Consider the following 26,236-nt stretch of genomic DNA (forward strand, 5'->3'; position numbering starts at 1 on the left):
AAGTAACTTTTACTTGCTCTTTAAATCGACGCCTAAAATAACAAAAAAATGAACAAAGTTATACACTTATTTTGAATTTTGGGTCCCTATTAAGGCACATATTTAGGCCCAGGATATGCAAGATTTAGACCCCTGCAAACCCTGAAATTTGTTTTCGGTGGGGGGCGTTGCCCTCTACACCTGTGCTGGGGGAGGACCCCCATACCCCCCTGCACCAGCACTGGGGGAGGACCCCCATAACCCCCTGCCTTCTACATGACAATGATGGCACAATAATATAGATTGGTTTCTACTGGTGCAAATCACGGCAGTATAAGTACTGGTGTAAATAGCTCTTTTGCAGGGTAAAGTATTAAAATATTAACACAGTGGTGAAGTCTAATCAATGTACCTACACAATATATACATGCCATCATTTCATTATTACATTAAGAGCACATTTGACGGCCACTATTTAAATCATAGTGCATTCCTGCGAGGATAGGTCAGTATGCGATACACAATGACAGTGTATTCCTGCGAGGATAGGTCAGAATGCCATACACAACGGCCAGGTTTACGGTACGATTTGACAGTTAACTATTTAGCATGTTTGTAAATCACAATTTGGAAGCACTAGTGAATGACATTGCAGTTGTTGAAACTGACAGGTTTCATTATAACCAGTACAAAGTTGGTGGTAGGCCCAGCTTCACTGCTTTGCAAATGCACGGCAGTGGGCCCCGTCAAGAGCGGCGGTATCGAGTATAGTCTGCTTCAGAGATACAGCGCTCGCAACTCTGCAGGGTACCAGGGAAAGAGCAGGGATCACGCCAAGGTCTACTACTTTAGAGGGTCAGCGAAAATATACCATATTCCATTTGAATTATACTACTATTTTCCATTTGTATTACATGCTTCATAGAGAACATTGTTTAAGATGATAACACTTCTAAGTTTACGTTTTCTTACCATGTCTACATTCACCAGCATACCAGAAGGCATTATTTTTTAATGCTGGAAGATATTTTATGATGACATCGCCAAAATAAAAATTAAGAATATAAGTGACAGCACAGTACTTGTATATTCGGAAAAGTTAATACGGAACTAAGGTGATGGCGGCTAAGGCAACACTCGTAACCGTGTTAGTTACACTAACTAGTCTTGTTTTCAAAAGTTTTTAGTAATTTGTTTTATTATACATACCGTAAACTCTTGGAAGTCGGAAAAGGAGAAAGTCCTCTCATCAAATAATTCCTCAAAATCCATTTTTTAATGACACACTATGAAACCTTATCAACACGCTCATATGGCGCAGGTCCGGTATCCCAACACAATACGGGTCTTTAGTGGTGTCGTCACTGACACTCTCTTCCTTAGAGATTGTTGCTACCTGATTCCAAGCAACATGGCTCTCGATGTTTTTTGCGCTCACTTTTTTAATAGCAGACGAAGCTGTTAAAATATCCAATGTATAGGCTAATGTTTTACTCTGTGCAGTTTTCAATGAGGTTATGCGTAAAAGTGCAAGTACTTTTCGTGACTTAAGTTCATTTCGGTTACTGTATGCGTAGTGTAGGTGTAATTGGCTTTTGATACCCTATCAATAAAAAGTTTTTTTTTTAATATTTTTGAGCAGTTGATTTGTTAAAAATAAGTAACTTTTTGTGTGGTCCAGTGGTGAGGCTGTGTGGTCCAGTGGTTAAAGAAAAGGGCTTGTAACCAGGAGGTCCCCGGTTTAAATCCTACCTCAGCCACTGACTCATTGTGTGACCCTGAGCAAGTCACTTAACCTCCTTGTGCTCCGTCTTTCGGATGAGATGTAATTGTGACTCTGCAGCTGATGCATACTTCACACACCCTAGTCTCTGTAAGTCGCCTTGGATAAAGGCGTCTGCTACATAAACAAATAATAAAAAAAAAATAACTTAGTGATTCGCTGTTTGAATTGTATACTACAGTACTGATGAGTCAAGGCTATGGCAAGCCAAATTATCATTTAGAGATATCTCTAATTGCATTTTAAGATATCTTTAAATATTTAGAGATATCTGTAAAACATTTCAAGATATCTCAAATTGAATTCCAGATATCTTTACTTGTGCAGTTTTTAAGATATCTAAAATTAATTTAAAGATATCTCTAAATCATTTAGAGATATCTCTAAATATCTTCCTGTTCATTTGAAGATATCTTCAAATGGACAGGAAGTCCATTGAAAACATAGAGCATTTTCACAGGAAGTCATTTCGAGATATCTTGAAATAACTTCCTGTTCATTTGAAGATATCTTCAAATGATTTAGAGATATCTCTAAATGAACAGGAAGTTATTTTGAGATATCTCTAAATAATTTAGAGATATCTCTAAATGAACAGGAAGCTATTTGAAGATATCTTCAAATGATTTGCAGATATCTTTAAATGAATAGGACATTATTTAGAGATATCTTCAAATGATTTACAGATATCTTTAAAACCCTCATTTTAAGATATCTCTAAATGACAGTTTGGTGCACCATGCTAGCCACATCCACATATTATTTAAAGATATCTCTAAATCATTTGAAGATATCTTCAAATAACGTCCTGTTCATTTAAAGATATCTCTAAATCATTTGAAGATATCTTTAAATAACGTCCTGTTCATTTAAAGATATCTGCAAATCATTTGAAGATATCTTCAAATAGCTTCCTGTTCATTTCGAGATATCTCTAAAACATTTAGAGATATCTCTAAATAACTTCCTGTTCATTTGAAGATATCTTTAAATGGACAGGAAGTCCATTGAAAACATAGAGCATTTTCACAGGAAGTCATTTTGAGATATCTTGAAATGGCTTCCTGTTCATTTGAAGATATCTTCAAATGATTTAGAGATATCTCTAAACGAACAGGAAGTTATTTCAAGATATCTCTAAATGATTTAGAGATATCTCGAAATGAACAGGAAGCTATTTGAAGATATCTTCAAATGATTTGCAGATATCTTTAAATGAATAGGACGTTATTTAGAGATATCTCTAAATGATTTAAAGATATCTGAAAAGTATTTAAAGATATCTCAAAAACATTTAGAGATATCTTAAAATGATTTAAAGATATCTAAAAATGTATTTTAGATATCTCATTTAAAGCTCCATTTAAAGATATCTTCAAATGATTTAAAGATATCTAAAAATGCATTTTAGATATCTTAAAATGATTTAGAGATATCTCTAAATATTTGAAGATATCTTCAAATATTTAGAGATATCTATAAATGAATTAGAGATATCTCTAAATGATAATTTGGCTTGCCATACAAGGGGTGCCAATATGTTCTGTTGTTTTCTATTTTATCCCCCCCCCCCTCTGGAAATTTGACAAATCACACCCCAAATACGGTACTCTCTCAGGATAACCCCAGCTCCGTACTAATTTAGTACCAATTGTAACAAAAAAGATCAGCTGATCCCCAGCTTTAGTACTGACCACAGGATTAAGCTCTATATATTGCAGGAGCTGAGGGGGGAGGTCAACATGTGAGCGATTGCTTTCAGCTCATTATATATCTAAAGAGTTATTTTCCCTTGGAACAAGATTTATTTTTTTTTCCCAGAAACCTAAAATTGTTTATCTTATTTCATTTTTTTTTTACTCACAAATATTTACGTAAAATTTATTTACGAAGGACAGTAAATATTAAGGCTGTATTGCACATGAATATTTGCCGTTTTCTTAAACCAAATTCACACGTATAACCTATTTACCTAAAACGGCACTAAAATGATTGAAGCTGCGTTATTGGATAAACAAATCTGTTAGTCCTCGTTATTTAATTCACACACAAACCAAACACATTTGTTTATAGGAGCAAAGGGGTAGCCTATATAATTTAAAATGTAAGGGAAATTAATTAAAAAGGGAGAAAACGCCCGGAAATCAGGGGAATTTCAATCATCCTTATATTTACATACTGGCCAAAGTTAAAGTTAAACTTTCCGGCTAAAATTGACTCAGACTTTATTGCTTGATATACAATGATTAAAAAAAAAACGATTTTTAAACAAGAATAATAACAGTAGTAGATCATATTAATGCAAAAGACGTGCAATTGCTGACGCTGGTTTATTAGTGTGCTATACATTTGAACAGTTTCACTTCGTTGCTCTCCCAGGTTTAAAAGGCATGTGGTATGCAGACAGGCTAAAAGAATTGAATCTATTCAGTCTTGAACAAAGAAGACTACACGGCGATCTGATTCAAACATTCAAAATCCTAAAAGGTATAGACAATGTCGACCCAGGGGACTTTTTTGACCTGAAAAAAGAAACAAGGACCAGGGGTCACAAATGGAGATTAGATAAAGGGGCATTCAGAATAGAAGATAGGAGCCACTTTTTTACACAGAGAATTGTGAGGGTCTGGAACCAACTCCCCAGTAATGTTGTTGAAGCTGACACCCTGGGATCCTTCAAGAAGCTGCTTGATGAGAGTCTGGGATCAATAAGCTACTAACAGCCAAACAAGCAAGATGGGCTGAATGGCCTCCTCTCGTTTGTAAACTTTCTTATGTTCTTATGTTCTTATGTTCTTTTTTACACAGAGAATTGTGAGGGTCTGGAACCAACTCCCCTTACAAAAAAGTCCTGCAGAAATCCTGCAGGACATTCTACAGGATTTTCAGACCATTTTCCTGTAGGATATCCTGCAGGATTCCTGCACATACGTCCCTACAGGATTCCTGCACAAAAGTCCTGCAGGTTTCCTGCACAAAAGTCCTACAGGATCCCTGCATAAAAGTCTTTATAAAGAATTTTTTTTTTCTATAAAGTATGTTTTCCTATAGGAACAATACTTATAACATTCCTCTTGGGTTGCTTCACTTATCTAATTGTCCTTCAAATGGGCTCCTGATAAAAAAATAATCAATATACAGTACTGTAGATACTGTAGGTGTAGATGTATGTCACATTTTAATTAAACAACAGTAATAAATAAAACAGACAACATAGACATAGGAATATATTTTATTAATGAAAATGTAAATTTACAAAATGTAATTGATTGAAATAATTTTTAGTTAATTTAATAACAAAACAATGATAACACTTTAAAATAATGGCCACACATTCCTAAGTTAAGGATTCTTAAACTATGAGTCGCAATCCAAAGTGGGTCACTTAAATGCAGCTTTAACAAGGCAGAATCATTGTTTTTCGGTTCCTAGGTCATTGTTCTGCAAGACAAAAAAATATGCTTGTAAAATATATTGCAATTTGATGACATCTAAATATAATATTCAGAGGTGTACATATAGAGATTGATGCCCCCTGTTGGTAACAGAAAAACACGCAGATAACATGTAATGTATTTGAATTACCGAAGAAAAAGTATACATCGCAATACATTGTTTCCAACAGTTTGAGATATTTTCAAGATATAATCGCTACTTTTGTTCAGAACAGAATGTTGCAATGAAATGTTAATACTTCAAACAACTGTTTATTATGTGTCATGTGTAATAGTGTAATAGTGTTCACTAGACCCGTGTACATGTCTCTGCAAGCTACATGTTGTTATTGGTTGGTATTTTAAAAATATATATTATCCAGATTTTGGTTTACTTACTTTCATTTTTTTACAAACATTTTTTCATTTTATTCTTGTATCACACAACACAAACACAATATTATACAGCATATATACCCCCCTTCCTTTAATCCCCCAGCAACCCAACATCCCCTTCAGACTCACATAGATTTTTTTTAAAGTACTACAATTTTATATTTTAGTCAGATTTTACATTATTTTGCAACATCAAATATGTTTTTCCAATTAAGTTTTTCTTGACATTGTTTATCAATTTAAAAAATATATATATCTATATTTATATTATTATTTATTTCTTAGCAGACCCTTACCTAGGGAGAATTATGTATTATTTATTGAATATCATCCTAATATTTGTGTGTAAATGTTTATAATCATCCTTACCAATCTTCCTTTGTTGGATCATTCTGCATTTTAATTTATGTTCATCATTTAACTTTTCTCTGAGTGCAGCGCTCATAAATTTTTGCGGAACACCTGGGACCTTTCTCTGCACTGTTTCTACAAGGGGCACCAAATAAGGAAGAAAATTATGTTTTACTAATTTTTACTCAATGTATGCACATTACACTGTATTTTAACTAAGTAGTATATGTGCATAATACAAATGTAGGGTCACCAGGTATCAACTCATATATTCAGAATTATCATTGTGTTAAAATAATTTTACTATATATATATATATATATATATATATATATATATATATATATATATATTAAAGTCACATCACAAAAGTAATTATTTCAAAATGTAAAAAAGTAAAGTATCAACAAATCATCAATTGACAATCATTGCACCTCAAATATTTATTTCAATATTCTCACCTAGAAGCAACTTTAATTTCCCAGGATCAAGGGCTGGTTTGGCAATAGAGCCATGGTTGGCATTACCAGCTCTTCCTGAAAGTCCATGGGTGGATAATACCTCCCTGCCAAAAACGGCAACAGCAAGGTCTTTGACCATGGTGGTGCAGGAACTTCCTCCTCTACCACATGCCTCTTGAATGGCATTACTTATGCCTAAATTTGTGGTGGCTGTAGACTGTTAAATAATAATAATAAAAAAAACTTACTTCTTAAAAAAACATATTCAGTGGAACATGAATGTGGAATATTTTGTAGTGTGTTCACATAGCAGGGCTCCTCCCTCGGTCTCTCTATAAATTTATATTTACCTGCTCTGTGATTTGCTCCTCCTGTTTGTTCTTTTCTTTTGTTTTGGAAAGCAGCTTTTCGATGTCCTGTATAAATTCTTAAAAAAAACACAAAAAAAAAAAACACACATATTGTATACCTGTATGTTTTTGTGATGTCTAATATTGATAGTCTTACAATTTATGCAACAGATACTGCATGTAGACTTGCATTACTTTTCTAAAACCAGTTACTCATTATTTTTCGCATCATAACATCAGCTTTTTTCTTTTCCAGAGATATCTGTAAAGATAAAGAGATTGTAAAATATTTTTTTAATTTACTTTTACCACCTCAACAGTTGATAAGGCTACAGTATGTCATGCTTCATTTAAAGGTGCTGGTCTTTTCCTCAGTCAAAATTGAGTGTTACCTCTAAGATAACCTACAAACAATAATCACCTCATTTTATTGTTATTCAATTTATGTTCTAACCTTAGTAAAACCAGTGCTTGAGTGCCGCCACTTCTCAATTAAAAAAAAATTATATAAAATGCATGTACAAGGAGATACAAATCCCTGGAGATAATGAATCACTTATTAAAAGAGGTTCTGTTTTCCTAACAATGACCTTAAAAAAACAATTAGAAAAAAAGATGGCTGATAAAAATTTCTTCCAGGCACTAAATTGTAGATGGTCTCAAACGAAACTTAGCACAGAGAATTATGAAGACATACAGACGTGCTCAAATTTGTTGGTACCCTTACAGCTCATTGAAATAATGCTTCATTCCTCCTGAAAAGTGATGAAATTAAAAGCTATTTTATCATGTATACTTGCATGCCTTTGGTATGTCATAGAATAAAGCAAAGAAGCTGTGAAAAGAGATGAATTATTGCTTATTCTACAAAGATATTCTAAAATGGCCTGGACACATTTGTTGGTACCCCTTAGAAAAGATAATAAATAATTGGATTATAGTGATATTTCAAACTAATTAGTTTCTTTAATTAGTATCACACATGTCTCCAATCTTGTAATCATTCAGCCTATTTAAATGGAGAAAAGTAGTCACTGTGCTGTTTGGTATCATTGTGTGCACTACACTGAACATGGACCAGAGAAAGCAAATGAGAGAGTTGTCTGAGGAGATCAGAAAGAAAATAATAGACAAGCATGGTAAAGGTAAAGGCTACAAGACCATCTCCAAGCAGCTTGATGTTCCTGTGACAACAGTTGCAAATATTATTAAGACGTTTAAGGTCCATGGAACTGTAGCCAACCTCCCTGAGCGCGGCCGCAAGAGGAAAATCGACCCCAGATTGAACAGAAGGATAGTGCGAATGGTAGAAAAAGAACCAAGGATAACTGCCAAAGAGATACAAGTTGAACTCCAAGGTGAAGGTACGTCAGTTTCTGATCGCACCATCCGTCGCTTTTTGAGCGAAAGTGAGCTCCATGGAAGAAGACCCAGGAGGACTCCACTTTTGACAGAAAAACATAAAAAAGTCAGACTGGAATTTGCTAAAATGCATATTGACAAGCCACAATCCTTCTGGGAGAATGTCCTTTGGACAGATGAGTCAAAACTGGAGCTTTTTGGTAAGTCACATCAGCTCTATGTTCACAGACGAAAAAATGAAGCTTTCAAAGAAAAGAACACCATACCTACAGTGAAACATGGAGGAGGCTCGGTTATGTTTTGGGGCTGCTTTGCTGCGCCTGGCACAGGGTGCCTTGAATCTGTGCAGGGCACAATGAAATCTCAAGACTATCAAGGCATTCTGGAGCGAAACGTACTGCCCAGTGTCAGAAAGCTCTGTCTCAGTCGCAGGTCATGGGTCCTCCAACAGGATAATGACCCAAAACACACAGCTAAAAGCACCCAAGAATGGATAAGAACAAAACATTGGACTATTCTAAAGTGGCCTTCTATGAGTCCTGATCTGAATCCTATCGAACATCTATGGAAAGAGCTGAATCTTGCAGTCTGGAGAAAGCACCCATCAAACCTGAGACAGCTGGAGCAGTTTGCTCAGGAAGAGTGGGCCAAACTACCTGTCAACAGGTGTAGAAGTCTCATTGAGAGCTACAGAAAACGTTTGATTGCAGTGATTGCCTCTAAAGGTTGTGCAACAAAATATTAGGTTAGGGGTCCCATCATTTTTGTCCATGCCATTTTCATTTGTTTTATTATTTACAATATTATGTTGAATAAAAAATCAAAAGCAAAGTCTGATTTCTATTAAATATGGAATAAACAATGGTGGATGCCAATTACTTTTGTCAGTTTCAAGTTATTTCAGAGAAAATTGTGCATTCTTCGTTTTTTGTGGAGGGGTACCAACAAATCTGAGCACGTCTGTATATGATGGTACAATGTATCAGTCTGTAGAAAATTTAAATGATCCATCAAAACTGAATTTGTCTTTGTTTTGGAATGTTGATGGTGTGCCCATTTTTAAATCCTCCTCTTTTCTTATTTGGCCTCTTCAAGTTATAATTAATGAGCTTCCTCCAAATTTAAGAAAGGAAAATATATTGCTTGGTGGACTGTGGTTTGGATCTACCAGGCCAGATATGAATACTTTCCTGCAGGCATTTGTAGAAGAATGCACACTTCTAGAAAGGCAAGGCTTGACTTGTGAGTGGAAGGGACAAAAGACAGTGTTATATGTCTACAATTTAATGTGTGTTTGTGATTCAGTCACTCATTGTTTAGTGCAAAATGTGAAGCAGTTCAACGGTGAATTTGGCTGTAATTGGTGTTGCCATGAAGGAGAAGTGGTCCAAAAAGGAAATGGTTATGCAAGAGTGTATCATTCAACCTTCCAGAACCAGAATTACGAACACACAATGAACACTGTGAGCATGCAGCATCTGTCATCAAATCTAATGATGCTGCACTGCTTGGTGTAAAAGGCCCATCACCACTAATGTTTTTATCATATTTTAACATGATTTCTGGATTTGCATTTGACTACATGCACTGCATTCTTTTAGGTATCTGCTGTCAAATGTTACATTGTGGTTTGACAGCAAGTTCCATTGTGATGCATGGTCTATAAGCAAAAAAATAGATATGGTTGACAATCGGATTCTTGCTATAAAACCACCTACTAATATTACAAGGGCACCACGTTCTATTAATGCACAAAGGTATTGGAAAGCTTCTGAATACAGACATTTTATTTTGTTCTATGCTCTTCCTTGCTTAAATGGAATCTTACCAAAACAATATTTACAACATTTCCTACTTCTTATTCAAGGTACATTCATTCTTCTGAAGGACTCAGTCTCCCCAAAGGACATTAATTTGGCTGAATTGTTCTTTAAAAAATGTGTCATTTATTTTGAACAGTTATATGGCAAATGTCATGTGAGTTACAATGTCCACATTTTACTGCATGCATGTAATTCAGTAAGGAATTGGGGCCCATTGTGGTGTCAAAGTACCTTTCCTTATGAGGGCAATAATGGCAATCTACTAAAACTGTTTCATGGCACGCAAGGTGTACCTGAACAAATTGTTAACATGTTTTGCTTATACCAACATGTCCCCATTCTCATGACACTTGCTATGTGGAGGGATTAGAAGCCCAGAGCAAAGGTTTTGTTGAACAAATGCTAAGGGGGTACACACTTACAAAAAAATGTGTCCTAAAAGATAGTGTTGTGCTCCTTGGCTATCCACTGATTAGAATGCCCACACCAAGAGAAGCTCACTTATTAAAAGAAACAGGATTGCAAAAAGTACGTAATTGTAAATTCCATAATAGGGCAATCATTAATGGAAATCGCATTCACACAAGAACATGTAAAACACTGTTTAAAAGGATTAACTGTGCTGTGGTACTTTTGGGTGGGTCAATTGGGATTGTTGATGTTGGATATGAGTGTATGACAGCATTTGCATTTATTAATCCTGATGTCACATTTAACAGCAGCATTTAACAGCAGCATTGTGACAGATAAGCAAACAGGTGCTACTGCTACTGGAATTGTAAGGTAAGTGACTGTTTCTAATGACATTCAATTGATGAAGTGCTCAGACATCTTGACAACATGTGTTTATTTATGCAACATCCCTGATGTTGGTTACCATTATATATATATATTTCTTTTAAATAGGTACTAGTGAGTGACTGACTACTGTTTATTGTTACACTTAAGATATAGTGCAATTAACAAAGTCTCACTAAGTGTTTACATAAGTTACTTCTTGTTGTATCAATTTATTATTGAGGTTGAGTGCTATTGTATCATCTAATTGACTTCAAGTGTTTTTACCTCCTTCAGTTATACTTGTGATATGTTCAGTTTACTGAACTGTTTACAAATATTATAAAGTTTTTTAATAATAGTAAATAGTTGTATTTATTTTATTTTAAGGTTTTTTTTGCTTTCAGTAATAAAATAAATAATAATTGAAAAAATGTACCTAAACTTCACATGAATGATTTAAGACTTTTTGTTTTTACATACAAAGATGTCATGCCTTTTTTTGTTACTAAATGTCAAATGTCAAAAACTGCTGATGTGTCTGCATTATGTGAATAAAAACACTTACGTGCATCAATTAAACACCACTGTCATTGATTGTAATTAATTCAAGGAGTTCTTTCATCTTAATGCTATAAAGAATGATAAAAATTTTGAGGAGATAAAAGCATCCTGAAGAATGTACTGTATGTAAAATAAAGTAGTATACAACATTATACTTGGGCAAAATAGGATATTTAGACAATATTATCCTAATAATATTTTATTTGGCACAGATAGGTTGGAGTTTTTGTATAATTCTTTCAGAATATCCCACAGGATACATTGCTCACTCGATTACAATTCCTGCAGGACAACATATATTCATACAGAACACTTATTCCTGCAGGACACCTGTACAATTCCTGCAGGACACCAAAAATTCCTGCAGGACACCAACAATTCCTAGGAATACTGCAGGATTTTTTTGTAAGGGTCCCCAGTAATGTTGTTGAAGCTGACACCCTGGGATCCTTCAAGAAGCTGCTTGATGAGATTCTGGGATCAATAAGCTACTAGTACTAACAACCAAACGAGCAAGATGGGCTTAATGGCCTCCTCTCGTTTGTAAACTTTCTTATGTTCTTATGTTCCTATGTATGTACACATCAACTCAGAATATTGTATTACCATGTTTTTTTTTTAATAAAAAGCAAAAGCCTTTTTTAGGTGAAAAAAAGTTGACGTGTTTGTATTGCCCCATAAAGTGGTTACCGTTTAAGCAAATGCTGAAAATAGTCCTGGGAAACTGGTTTAGGACAGGTGAAAGTGAAAAGTGAGTGAAAGTAATACTAACGTTTTTTTTTTAGTGGAAATCCTTTGTTAAATATATTATTGTTACAGCGAAGGAGATTTACAAGTGCATACATGCCAGCAGTCCCTATATGGTCGGGACAGTCTCGATTTCCTAGCAAATGTCCCGCGTCCCGATGCATAGGAAGAAAGTCTCGATATTTACACATAGCAAAAAATCATTTATTTGTCCGTCCCCCCCCCAACAGGATTCTGTGTTTTTTAGATTGCCATGTATTGCCCATTTTGCGGAAGTTCCTGCATGAAACAAGCACAGGTGTAGAAAGCACACCAGGCACTAGCAGTGTTCCCGAGGATTCACTTTTAGACGATGTTTGTGTGAAGCCAGGAACAAACATTTAAATCTTACTCCAATGAGATATAAATTATTTTAAATTGAAAAGAAGTATACAATGCATAAATAATGTGAAATCCGTAGTTACTCCTGTTGTTTACTCTTGGTTGTTTATTTACTACCTATTTGGATAATTTAAGGTAAAGCTTTAATCTCAGTGTTTTACAATTAATAATTGTACCATTTGTACTCCATGTTTTTCTAATCCATATATATGTTACTTAAATGTAATTTATACAAATACCTTTGTGCATGTAGAACTCCAGACTGGTGATGTATTGTCCGTTTTGTGGAGCTCAGTTGGATCAGATTGGCAATTACTGTCCACCTTGTGGAGCCGTGCACGGCTTTCTCACTAAATATTTAATGAGCAAGCCAGATCACACTTGCAAGAACAGCCCAAATAGGTATCCTGTGTTAAAGATATCAATGTCACGGGTACTCAATTTATTCTGCCAGGGCAGTGTAAGAGGTGTTATTTACATTATTTTGAGTTCTCAAGTAGTGTATTATGTATTTTATATTTGTATTATATGTACTGTATATAATAAATATGCATTTTTATCTGTGACTATATAAACATATAAGCAGATTCGTTACACAGACACAAACTGGTAACAAGGAGGAATGTTTGAATTGTTGAGGAAATGTGTACTGGGCTTCAAAAATTAAGAATAACCATATTAGAATAGATTCATCTGAAGACTTATTTAATCAGTCACTGTCAGGTTGTGAGAACTGTATATAAAGTACAATATTAGTAGTATTTGTTATTCTAAAAACCTTTTGAGTGTCCCTCTTTCTATTTATGTAAACTGTAATTAAGTCTAAATCTGATTATAACATACATTTAACACTTATTTCAGATCACAGTTTTGGATGGATCTATTGAATGACCTGCGAGTGTGGTCTTTTTAATGGCAGCCATGAACACATGTGCTTGCTTCGTTTCACGTTCATGGATGCCTTCCAAAAGGACCTTGACGAGTGCAAACAGATGTGGAACACGCACACTATCCGAGCTTCATGACAGTCCCATTGTCCATCAGGCATACCGCATGTGCTGTACAAGCTACCTCACAGGTTTGTACTGTATGTCTGGTCACGTAATCTCTTGTGGAGCTCAGTTGGATCAGATTGGAAATTACTGTCCACCTTGTGGAGCCGTGCACGGCTTTCTCACTAAATATTTAATGAGCAAGCCAGATCACACTTGCACCAACAGCCCAAATAGGTGTCCTGTGTTTATATCTATCTATCTATCTATCTATCTATCTATCTATCTATCTATCTATCTATCTATCTATCTATCTATATATATATATATATATATATATATATATATATATATATATATATATATATATATATATATAAAGCTCTGGAAAAAATTAAGAGACCACTGCAAAATTAGCAAGTTTTCTTCCAGGACAACCTTGTACTTGGCTTGATTCATGCGTCCTTCACAAAGACAAATCTGCCCGATTCCAGCCTTGCTGAAGCACCCCCAGATGAGTCCAATTTTCAGCTTTGTCCAACACCTGGTTGTCTAATGATTAGACGGAGACCTGGAGAGGCCTACAAGCCACAGTGTCTCGCACCCACTGTGAAATGTGGTGGAGGATCGGTGATGATCTGGGGGTGCTTCAGCAAGGCTGGAATTGGGCAGCTTTGGCATGAATCAAGCCAAGTACAAGGTTGTCCTGGAAGAAAACTTGCTTCCTTCTGCTCTGACAATGTTCCCCAACTCTGAGGATTGGTTTTTCCAGCAGGACAATACTCCATGCCACACAACCAGGTCAATCAAGGTGTGGATGGAGGACCACCAGATCAAGACCCTGTAATGGCCAGCCCAATCTCCAGACCTGAACCCCATTGAAAACCTCTGGAATGTGATCAAGAGGAAGATGGATGGTCACAAGCCATCAAACAAAGCCGAGCTGCTTGAATTTTTGCGCCAGGAGTGGCATAAAGTCACCCAACATCAATGGGAAAGACTGGTGGAGAGCATGCCAAGACGCATGAAAGCTGTGCTTGAAAATCAGGGTTATTCCACCAAATATTGATTTCTGAACTCTTCCTAAGTTAAAACATTAGTATTGTGTTGTTTAAAAATGAATATGAACTTATTTTCTTTGCATTATTCGAGGTCTGACAACAATGCATCTTTTTTGTTATTTTGACCAGTTGTCATTTTTATAGAATAAAACAAAAATGTTCATTTTACCCAAACACATACCTATAAATAGTAAAACCAGAGAAACTGATAATTTTGCAGTGGTCTCTTAATTTTTTCCAGAGCTGTATATATATATATATATATATATATATATATATATATATATATATCAATTTGACAGGTGCTCATTTTATTCTGCCAGGGCACTGTATTACTTTTACAGTTACTGAAAAAAAAAAATATTGTACAAGATAATATTTAGTTGTTTGTGCCACACTGTATTTGCATAATAGAAATCATATTTTCTTAATATTTGTGTTCTTTATATAATATTGACTTCAAATATGTTTTTGTTTTAACATGGTTAGGAACCAGTGCAATTCAGTCACCGACTTTGGAAACATTTCTGAAAGTCAGGAATCCAAAAAAAAAAATGGAGAGAGACAAATTCAGTAAAGGGAAAAAGAAAAAATTTGAACAGAACAAACCAGTGCAGGTAATTTATTAAAATACTGAATATAACAAATGTTGTTTATTTGTAAACCTAACCTATTTACCTTTTCTTTATTATTTTTTTCTTGCTCAAGATATCTGTTGGAATTACGCAGCAGTGTCTTCATGGCTTAAAGGCCAAAAGAGGGAAGTCCCTACCAGTTGTCATTGATCCCTGCAGCTCTCAAAAACAACTTTTAGCTGCAGCTGAGAAAAGACTAAAAGATTTTAACCAGGATATGTCTGATGGCCCATACGTGCTTCTGTAACCTGATGGAAGCGAAATTGTGAATATTCCAGGGACGGACACACCTTTCACTATCCAAAAATACAAGGAGGCAGTTGGAAAGCCCTACATACAAATTACACTGTATATTTGTACCCTGGAAGATTTGTGCATGAATGGTATGTGTATGTTTAAATATTACAGACAAAATGTTTAAAAAGGGAAGTTTCTTAGATTCCATTTAGAGTAAATTAATTAATTATGCTCAAATACAAAATCTGGAATATAAAGCCCATGCTTTTAAATTTCCAAAATATGGTGATGAAAAGTATTTAATTCTGATGAAAGCCAAATTTCTTTAAGTATTTTAAAAGGAGATAATGTATTCAAACTGAACGTGAAATAATTTTATAGGGAATGGTGCTGACGACTCTGAAGTCATTATAAATCGTACATGTCAAACAGAAGACCTCACAACCTCAGATACCCTGGTAGATTTATAAAATTGGATATGGTACTGTACATTCATTTTCTCTAACACTGATTAATAGTTTTGTATATTTTATTTCTCTGTAGCCATTAGAAAATCCTAAGGATTCGTGTACACCAATCCAGCAAACAAAAGGAACTGTAGAAAGGTATGTTTTTATACATTATTTATCAATACAGTGTTCTTGTTATTGCAGACATTTAGCAGACACCTTTATCGAAGGCACTGTTACTACACTGTTTTTTGATTTAGTGATGGGTGTGCAGCTCCATACTGCATATTTGACAAAAACAAATATATTGCACATTCTGTTAAGTGAATTCAAATTTTGATATTTATTTTCCAGAATTTCCCTTGAAACAGGAATGAAAAGTGTAAAGGTATGTATTGTTGGTATAGGCACTTAGCAGTGGTGAACAGCTAGATTTCTGTAGCATTTAATTGTGGTGGGAATTAAAATTCACTAAAACATTTATGCATTTAATATGACTAATAAGTCCTGGGTTGTTTAAACACACTTTGCATGTGAAACATCTAACCTTGTTTTAAATTGAAGGATTATGCAAGCATATCGGAACCGTCAGCTGGTGTAAAACCCAACTTCTACAGGTTCTACTGATTTACACAGCCTATTTTAGCTTGCTTTTTGTTGGTCAAAGAAACATTTAAAAACTAATGTTTTAAAAAAACGTAGTTTTCTATACCTTGCACAACCAAATATTTTAAGTAGTTTACTTCTCTGTATTTAATTTGAATGTGTTCATTCCACTAACTGTTTCTTTACAGTGATTACACAAATGTGTATGCTCCAGTTGTAATAGATAGTAGCAGTTCTGAATCAGAGGAAGACATTGATGTGGCCACAGCAAGTGGGTATTTACATTTATCAAGTAATTGAATGTCATTCTGCACATACCTTTTTTTATTTGTTTGAATGATTCATCAGTCTAATGTTTAGAATCATCACTATCATTACACTATGTAACACAATTTTTGTTCCTGGGTAGTAAGTGTTATTTCCTAATTGCTTATGCCTCAAAAGTATAGAAAATGGCTATTATTCCCCACAAACTTTGCTTTTGTGACCAGGACAGTGATATTTTGAAATTTACCTATTTCCAATGAGAAAACGGGCGAATTTGTGTCTTTTCGTTCACATAAAGTCAGAAAAAAACAACATATGAATCCAAATTAACATGTATTTATACTAAAGTAATACAAAAATGACTACAAAAGATTTAGAAGTGAGTAGTTTTTCGAGATTTACGATTATACTGTAAATCACTTTCACGAATCAGCCCCCAAATGTAGTCTCCCATCATGTTCTCGTTATACTGTCCTTGGTAGCGGCGTTCAAAGTCCAGTATATCCTGGTGGAAGCGCTCGCCTTGCTCCTCCGAGTACACTCCCATGTTCTCCTTGAATTTATCAAGATGAGCATCAAGGATATGGACTTTGAGGGACATCCTACAGCCCATTGTGCCGTAGTTCTTCACCAGAGTCTCAACCAGCTCCACATAGTTTTCGGCCTTGTGATTGCCCAGGAAGCCCCGAACCACTGCGACAAAGCTGTTCCAAGCCGCTTTCTCCTTACTAGTGAGCTTCTTGGGGAATTCATTGCACTCCAGGATCTTCTTTATCTGTGGTCCGACGAAGACACCGGCTTTGACCTTTGCCTCAGACAGCTTAGGGAAGAAGTCTTGAAGGTACTTGAAGGCTGCCGACTCCTTATCTAGAGCTCTGACAAATTGTTTCATAAGGCCCAATTTGATGTGCAGTGGTGGCATCAGCACCTTCCGGGGGTCCACCAGTGGCTCCCACTTGACGTTGTTCCTCCCCACAGAGAACTCGGTCCGCTGTGGCCAGTCCCGCCTGTGGTAGTGCGCCTTGGTGTCCCTGCTGTCCCAAAGGCAAAGATAGCAGGGAAACTTGGTAAAACCGCCTTGGAGACCCATCAGGAATGCCACCATTTTGAAGTCTCCTATGACCTCCCAGCCATACTCATCATACTTCATGGCTCTCTTTTCCCCTCTGTACCATCCTACTAAAATACATTTATTTCACCCATGACTAATGTGTAAGAGATTCTCGCAACATTTTTCATATATGATATATTTTTTCAATAACATTGAAAATTGTAAAACATTTTAAAATTAAAAACTTTTACAATTTTAAAAATTTTAACAAATTTTAGAACATAAAATTCCGAGCAACAATTGTCCATCTTACCTTCCAGAGTTTTTTTGCAGTGCTCGCAGGTGAAATGAGGTGCCCAGGGTTTGTCTTGATCACCGACAGGCATGCCGAAATATGCCTTGTAGGCCTCACACATCTTAGCAGATGCTTCCACGGAGTACTTTTTTGCTCTTGTCTTGATAAATTGGCCGCAGACATAGCAAAATGCGTCTGCCAGATGCTTGTAGCCTCTTGATGCCATCTCATAAAAATGCAGATATGTATCCACTTAGGCAGCTGGAACTAAACTGAACTGGTGGGCTTAAGGCCCCTGTATTTATACTACTATTTATATTACTGGAAAGTTCTAGAACGTTCTAGAAGTTACTCCAAGTTTACTCAGCACTGAATCTATCTGGAATGTTCTGGAAAATAGGTACATTTCAAAATATCACTGTCCTGGTCACAAAAGCAAAGTTTGTGGGGAATAATAGCCATTTTCTATACTTTTGAGGCATAAACTGTATAAATGGGTAATTGTATGTAAAAAATAATGTGATATCTGTATAATGTGAAATAATGTATAATGTGATATCTTGTAACAATTGTAAGTCGCCCTGGATAAGGGCGTCTGCTAAGAAAGAAATAAATAAATAAATAAATAAATAAATAAATAAATAAATAAGCAATTAGGAAATAACACTTACTACCCAGGAACCAAAAAAAAAAAAAAAAATTGTTACACAGTGTTATTCATAAATTACTGAATAAACTGGAAATTTCACGTCTAAGAACTATGTATGTTATTGACGATCTCATTTAAAAGCAAATTTATTTGCACAGAAATTGTGTATGGCAGTGCTTGTAAATTCTTTAATGGTCTAACAAATACCAAGTGTTTCATTTTGACAGTGCAGGTAAATATTCTTTGTTTTCTGTTTTTCATATTTTACAGAGCAGATGAACTGTCTGCTGCAGGTTCAACATTAACAGAGCCAAAGTGTGGGATGGAGCCTTACATGGTTTTAAATGCTCAACATATGATCCAGCAGTTGACATGTTGGTAAAGTTTACAGATGATGCAGGGCAATCTGAGGAAGCTATTGACACTGGTGGCCCCAAAAGGGAATTTTTGTCACTCCTTATGGCTTTCCTCAAAGGAAGAAGAATATTTGACGGTCCACCAAACAGCAAGTATCTCACTTTTGACAGTGCAGGTAAATGTTCTTCAGTTTTCTTTCCTCCTTTGTACATATTTTTTTAAATTTGAAACCTACATTTTGTAATCAGAATTGTACTGTGACACATATTCTACAGAAGCATCTTTCCATGTATTCATGGTTTTGCTGCATGTTCTTAAGTCATGATTGTCTAATCATAATTACCTTGCTCTTCGTTGGCTCATTGCGCACTTTGCATTGTACTTCACATTTCTTTTAGGTGATTGTGGCAGGGCAGGGCCCTGCCTGTAAAGAATAATATTGTGTGGTGATTTGGTGGTGGTTGGCAGGGATGGGGTTAATTTCCTATCCCTGCCAAAATACATGTGAGAATGTGGGTGGAGCTAATTGAATAATTGATAATTAGGCTCCAGCCACATGCTATAAAAAGAGAAAATCCTTTGTTTGGTGGTGGGAGTTGGTGAGTGAACAGTTTGGTGGCGAAGTGCAAGTTCAGTGAAGGCTCTGCCCAGCCTGAACAGTTTTGTTTTTGTTTAAACCTTTGTTTTGGCCCTTGCGCTGGTTATTTTGTAAGTGTTTATTGTGTGTGAGATTTGTTTTTGTTTGACCTTTTATTTTTGCTTGGTGAGCAGTGTTTTGTCTTGTATTTTTATTTTCTGTTTATTGATTAATCCGCGCAGCAGCGCTTTAACTGCAGTTTCCTTGCCTCTGAGTCTCTTTGCCTACCGAATAACATCTGGGCCCATGACGCTACCCTTTCACAGTGATGTATTCCTAACTTCATTAGATCAGTCTTATTAAACTATGTCGCTTAGTTACAGTTACTTGTGAATCTATGATACTTCATTGTATATACTGCAATTATATGTTAGTTGCCTTGGATAAAGGTGTCAGAATAATAATAATAATAATACTAGAAGCATGCTGAAATGTTTGTACATGATTAACCTGTGTTAATTTGTGTGGTTCACACAGTTGCCAGGGTTGACGAATACTACCTAGCTGGGAAGATGATCGCAGTCTCTGTGGTTCATGGGGGTCCAGGGCCACTTTTTCTCTCAAGAGACCTTTTTCATTACACAGCCAATCACCCTGATTTTACAGCCACAATTGAAGACATTGTGGATGAAGATATCAAAACCTCACTTCATGAGGTAAAAAGATAATGTGCCCAATAGTAGTTATCTATGGTAAAGGTTTATTATCTAAACTAATTTTGTTTAATTATTATAAAATAAGAGGTTTCCAAACAGTGGCTTTCAAAATGTAATAGGTATTAGAACTGCAATACTGCAATGTGTTGTTTTTTTTTGTAAAACTATTGTATTTTTTTCTATTGTAGTAATATACCTACTAACATCATTTTGACTTTTAGTGAATGAGAAATGCAATGGTATTATTGAATTTGTGCTTTAGATTCAGGGAAGGACTAGCAACACAATGTTCTGGATGCCCTGGAACAGCACCCAACAATATTTACAGAGTTCATATGCTACAGTGAGGAGACGTTAACAGCTGCAGTGCTACAAAACCTCTTCCATGTGCAACTAAGTTCAGTCGGTAGCAATAGACGACAGGATGAGACCAGAATCATTGGTTACTGGGCAGACTACCTGCTAGACTCTGAAGGTTATATATACATATTTGTGAGTTTATAGAGTACATGCATATCTAGGGGTTACAGACCTAAGTAATTAAAGCAACATGTAATGCTGAAAAAAAAATTGTGAGAACAATCTCTTATTAGTATCCTACTTATTTTTTGTGAAAAGTTTCAAGAGTTAAATTATTACAGAATATATTTTATATCCTGATTTAAAATAAGGAGTTGTAGTTTATTATTAGATGATTATAATTATTAGGGAACTAAAAATTGAGTTCTAAAGCATTGTTATTAATGATTCCAGAACAAGACGATGGTGTGTCCCTCCAGGATATCCTCATGTTTACCACAGGACTCCGATCACTTCCACCAGCAGGAATTTAGCCACGCCCATATATTGACTTTGACAGGTCATCGCCTTTCCCAATGTCAAACACATGTGCAAATGGTATTAGACTTCCTGTGCTCAACACTTATGAAGAATTCAAAACCAATATGGATTTTGGAATTCAGAATTCACCTGGATTTGGTTGCGCATAACCACGTGTTTAAATGTTATGTATCACCATTTGCTGAATTTTATTTTGCAGGGTTAAAAACTGTCTGAAGGTTTTCTGCTTTTGAACATGTTTTTCATTTGCTTAAGTTCAGGTTATTAATTTGTTTAAATCCAGGTTACTCAATATGCGGCCCGTCCAATCCATTCAGTTGCACTCATTTGAAACAACCAGCGCCTAAATTGTTATGTAGATCCAGCTAATTATGACTGGTAATTGAACTGGTTTGCACAAAATTCAGCAATGTAGTGGATTGGAAGGACAGCATGTTGAGCATCTTGGGTCAAGTATAAAGAACTAACAAATGCAATCCTTTTTTTTTTATCAACCACAGTTTGTTCTACTGAAGACTAAACTGAAAATTCAGTCTTCGTCTTGTAATTGTACATGCTGTATTATTTTATACCATTTCCTGGGGTAATCTATACCTGAATGTAAAATTTAGTAATATAGTTTTGTTTTTTTTAAAACTATGGTCTCTGAAAACCTTGCCTAAAAATAGTTGTCGTAATATTGATAATTATCCAAAGGACAATTTCAGTTCATAAACGTAGTATAAACCTTTCCACAGTACTTGAGCTGATGCTAATACTTTATCAAACATATAGTAAACTACCTATAGCTCAATAGTAGATATCTCACACACAAGTACATTTGTTGTACACTTTATAAAAGAGAAGACAGTTTTTATTGTATAATCTGTTGTATTCTTCACTTTTTGCAGAGATGCTATGTGACTTTTTGTATTGCTTCCCTTAACATAAAAGCTGTAGCTATGCATAGCAATATTATGATGTCTTGGATGCTGTTGTGCTGACATTACATGTATTTCAAAATGTATTCCATAAGAGAAACTGTTATTTGGTTACTTTAATTAGTGAGAATAAAAATGAATATAAGAACATAATCAAGATAACAACAGGCTCTTCGCCCTTTTAATTAAGGCCCCCAGGGCATAAGAATTAAGTAGTTGTTTGGTATTTTTTGAGGTGCCAGGTGATGAGAGACTCAAACATTAGCAATTTTTTGGAGCTTTATATAGTTGTCCACTGCTGATTTCCAGGTTGTGGTATGTTGTGCTGGCTTTGTATTTCTCTGAAATACTCTTCTGATGTGAACTCTTGTAATATCTCCACTGAAACAGGAAATCCACAATTCCTTCCATCAAACCTGCAATAGCAACATGATAAAGGTCCTATAGCAAAATACTACATGATACTAAACTTAACAGTATGGATGTGCAGACTGTTGTGACATTTCCCTTTCTGTCCTACATCAAGAAGTCATTCAATCCCCCTTTATTGTGCTATAGTTAAAATTGTGCGAGACTGTGTCTGTGCAGATATGCACAAAGTTGATTGGGTTGTCTATTCCCTGTTTGCATTCTATGTCTGTTCAGAGGAATTGGAATACAGTGTGTGTTTGGCTCTCCTGCCAGTCTTTTGTTTAAATTCCAAATAAAATAATAGGTTTATAAAATGTCTTTCCTGCCCGTCACCAATAGGCTCTAATCAGCGAGAGACGGATTGATGCAGGTTTTATGAGTATCTTTCAATTGCCAAATGCTTCAGATCAAAAATAAAAGGTAAATGTTACAGTTATCTAAATAATTAGTTCAGTAATTAAGATCTGAGGTGAAATGAAAACCAGAAGACCCTGTGGCCCTTGAGGACTAGAGCTGCCAATCCCTCCTGTAGGAGAAGAAAAGTACAATGCTGTGCCTAGAGAGTACGTGACCAGACATACAGTACAAACCTGTGAGGTAGCTTGTACAGCACATGCGGTATGCCTGATGGACAATGGGACTGTCATGAAGCTCGGATAGTGTGCGTGTTCCACATCTGTTTGCACTCATCAAGGTCCTTTTGGAAGGCATCCATGAACGTGAAACGAAGCAAGCACGTGTGTTCATGGCTGCCATTAAAAAGACCACACTCGCAGGTCATTCAATAGATCCATCCAAAACTGTGATATGAAATAAGTGTTAAATGTATGATATAATCAGATTTAGACTTAATTACAGTTTACATAAATAGAAAGAGGGACACTCAAAAGGTTTTTAGAATAACAAATACTACTAATATTGTACTTTATATACAGTTCTCACAACCTGACAGTGACTGATTAAATAAGTCTTCAGATGAATCTATTTTAATATGGTTATTCTAAATTTTTGAAGCCCAGTACACATTTCCTCAACAATTCAAACATTCCTCCTTGTTACCAGTTTGTGTCTGTGTAACGAATCTGCTTATATGTTTATATAGTCACAGATAAAAATGCATATTTATTATATACAATACATATAACACAAATATAAAATACATAATACACTACTTGAGAACTCAAAATAATGTAAATAACACCTCTTACACTGCCCTGGCAGAATAAATTGAGTACCCGTGACATTGATATCTTTAACACAGGATACCTATTTGGGCTGTTCTTGCAAGTGTGATCTGGCTTGCTCATTAAATATTTAGTGAGAAAGCCGTGCACGGCTCCACAAGGTGGACAGTAATTGCCAATCTGATCCAACTGAGCTCCACAAAACGGACAATACATCACCAGTCTGGAGTTCTACATGCACAAAGGTATTTGTATAAATTACATTTAAGTAACATATATATGGATTAGAAAAACATGGAGTACAAATGGTACAATTATTAATTGTAAAACACTGAGATTAAAGCTTTACCTTAAATTATCCAAATAGGTAGTAAATAAACAACCAAGAGTAACCAACAGGAGTAACTAGGGATTTCACATTATTTATGCATTGTATACTTCTTTTCAATTTAAAATAATTTATATCTCATTGGAGTAAGATTTAAATGTTTGTTCCTGGCTTCACACAAACATCGTATAAAAGTGAATACTAAAATAAAAACAAACAAACAAAACACACGAAGAGTTTGTAGATGCCATGTTAAACTACATTGGAACAGTAATTTCTCTTACCTGGTGAATCCTCGGGAACACTGCTAGTGCTTGGTGTGCTTTCTACACCTGTGCTTGTTTCATGCAGGAACTGCACGGACTTTCCACAAGCACAGCAAAAACATTTCACTGCACCCAGATTGCTTCCGCAAAATGGGCAATACATGGCAATCTAAAAAACACAGAATCCTGTTACTGAAAGTCTATGAACAGTGTTTTGTATTAAAATACATAATCTAGAGTAAAGCCAATCACGTTCAACTGATTGAGCAGGAATACGTCAACTCCTATTCATATAAAGAGACATAACGGGGTAAAATTTGAAACTGAATAATAATAATAATAATAATAATAATAATAAATTAAATTTATAATTAAAGTTCGGGAGGAGGGTCAGACACCAATCTCCGCGTCACCAAATTGAATCATTCAATTTACACATTAGCTAATTAAATTGTTAGCACTATAAATACCCTCTTTACTTAGCTCTCAGTTGCGTTTTGATTACATCGTGTTTTGATTTCATCGTACATGCACGCATTATGGTCAGTATTCTGAATTATTCCGTTTCAGCGGAACCGAGATTCAGCGGAGCCGAGATCCACGCAAACAGCCCTCCCCACGACAACTTCGGTCGGCGGTATTTACCACTCCAAACTTCTCTTCCCAGATGTCTGCGTCTCCTGTCTGCTGTGGCTCCTGCCTGGCCACTCGTTCCTCCGCAACTCCTGACATCAGAGACTGGACGATCTCCCGGCTCCAGCTTTATCTTCGTAGCAACAACATCCCATTCAAATCTACAGCACGTAAGGAGAATTTGTTTACTTTATTTCATCCTTCCCGTTGCAGGCGCTATGACGTCAGCACTGATCGTTGCTTTACCCAGTGTTGCCAAGTCTCACGACAAAACAAGCTAACCCATGTCAGTATGTGTGTTTTTAAAAATTCCAACCCGCGACTCAAGAAGCAAGCCAAATTTCCGCTTATTATAAGCGGACTTGAAACACCTCGCCCGCACCGACTGCATCTCCACAAAGCGCGTCTACTACCGGAAAAATCCGAAAGCAGGACCATCGCACCTGTCAATCAAAGGCTCATTCAGCAGTTCCTGAGCATTCTGGCTCCAACTATAACCTTTCAGGTTACCTCCCCTCACTGCAGGCATCCAGCAGGCCCCTGCAGTGACCTCTTTGGCCACTATGGGCGTCCAGCAGGCCCTCATAGTGATCCTTTCTCTGTGAAATGCTTTTCTTTCTGCTCTTCAGCAGTTTTGAGCATTTGTATCCAGAGATTGTTTTTACAGTTAGGAGCGGCTGCTCCCGCGATCTATCCTGGGGTTTCGACACCCGCCACTGTTGTATAATATGCATCTGTAACCTTTCTGGTTACACCCCCTCATCACTGCAGGCGTCCAGCAGGCCCCTGCAGGGACCTCTTTGGCCACTATGGGTGTCCAGCAGGCCCTCATAGTGATTCTTTCTCTGTGAAATGCTTTTCTTTCTGCTCATCAGCAATTTTGAGCATTTGTATCCAGAGATTGTTTTCCCAGATTTGTAATGACTTCATTGAAGGAACCTGTGCTATTCCGCCTGTAACTTCCTTCCTTCATTTCCGCTCACCGTAACTCCACCACACCCAGCATCAACAGTCCCTCACGAAGATTGCTCCCTGCAATATGCAAATTGACCACGCCATATTCTTAATCAAAATTGCTGGGAAAAACGCATGACTGGCTAAAACCAATATATCAAACACATTTAAAATCATGCCCATTGAGCCTGTCCTCAGGGGATTGTATTTTTTATATTTCCACTTTTCCGTCTGGTCCCCCTCCTACTAAACGCAATCTTCTGTCCCTCCTAGGCCATTTAAACTACATGGGAGGATTTGCAAACGAGAGGAGGCCATTCAGCCCATCTTGCTCATTTGGTTGTTAGTAGCTTATTGATCTCCGAGTATCATCAAGAAGCTTCTTGAAGGATCCCAGGGT

At 36.1% G+C, this 26,236-nt stretch overlaps 1 protein-coding gene and 2 long non-coding RNA genes across 3 annotated transcripts in view; 1 reads left to right on the forward strand and 2 right to left on the reverse strand.

The window, feature by feature from the left end:
• The window catches only part of cnppd1 (cyclin Pas1/PHO80 domain containing 1), a 65,617-nt gene extending 64,220 nt beyond the window's left edge, over window positions 1-1,397 (reverse strand). Inside the window, exon 1 of the mRNA XM_034003672.3 lies at window positions 1,189-1,397. Within this exon, the coding sequence (XP_033859563.2) occupies window positions 1,189-1,251 (63 nt within the window). The 5' untranslated portion in view covers window positions 1,252-1,397. The remainder of the gene's footprint in view (window positions 1-1,188) is intronic.
• An 18,211-nt stretch (window positions 1,398-19,608) lies between these two features.
• LOC131738155 (uncharacterized) lies at window positions 19,609-21,889 on the forward strand. Its single transcript, XR_009329685.1, has 3 exons — window positions 19,609-19,770; window positions 20,122-20,300; window positions 21,054-21,889. It is a non-coding gene; the product is annotated as an uncharacterized LOC131738155 (long non-coding RNA).
• Window positions 21,890-22,013: 124 nt separating this feature from the next.
• Window positions 22,014-24,408, reverse strand: LOC131738156 (uncharacterized). The gene is made up of 3 exons (XR_009329686.1): window positions 24,268-24,408; window positions 23,062-23,271; window positions 22,014-22,476 (listed from the first exon to the last, which is right to left on the reverse strand). It is a non-coding gene; the product is annotated as an uncharacterized LOC131738156 (long non-coding RNA).
• Window positions 24,409-26,236: the final 1,828 nt, after the last annotated feature.

Source organism: Acipenser ruthenus, chromosome 10, assembly GCF_902713425.1.
Source record: "Acipenser ruthenus chromosome 10, fAciRut3.2 maternal haplotype, whole genome shotgun sequence".
Classification (NCBI taxonomy): Eukaryota; Metazoa; Chordata; class Actinopteri; order Acipenseriformes; family Acipenseridae; genus Acipenser; species Acipenser ruthenus.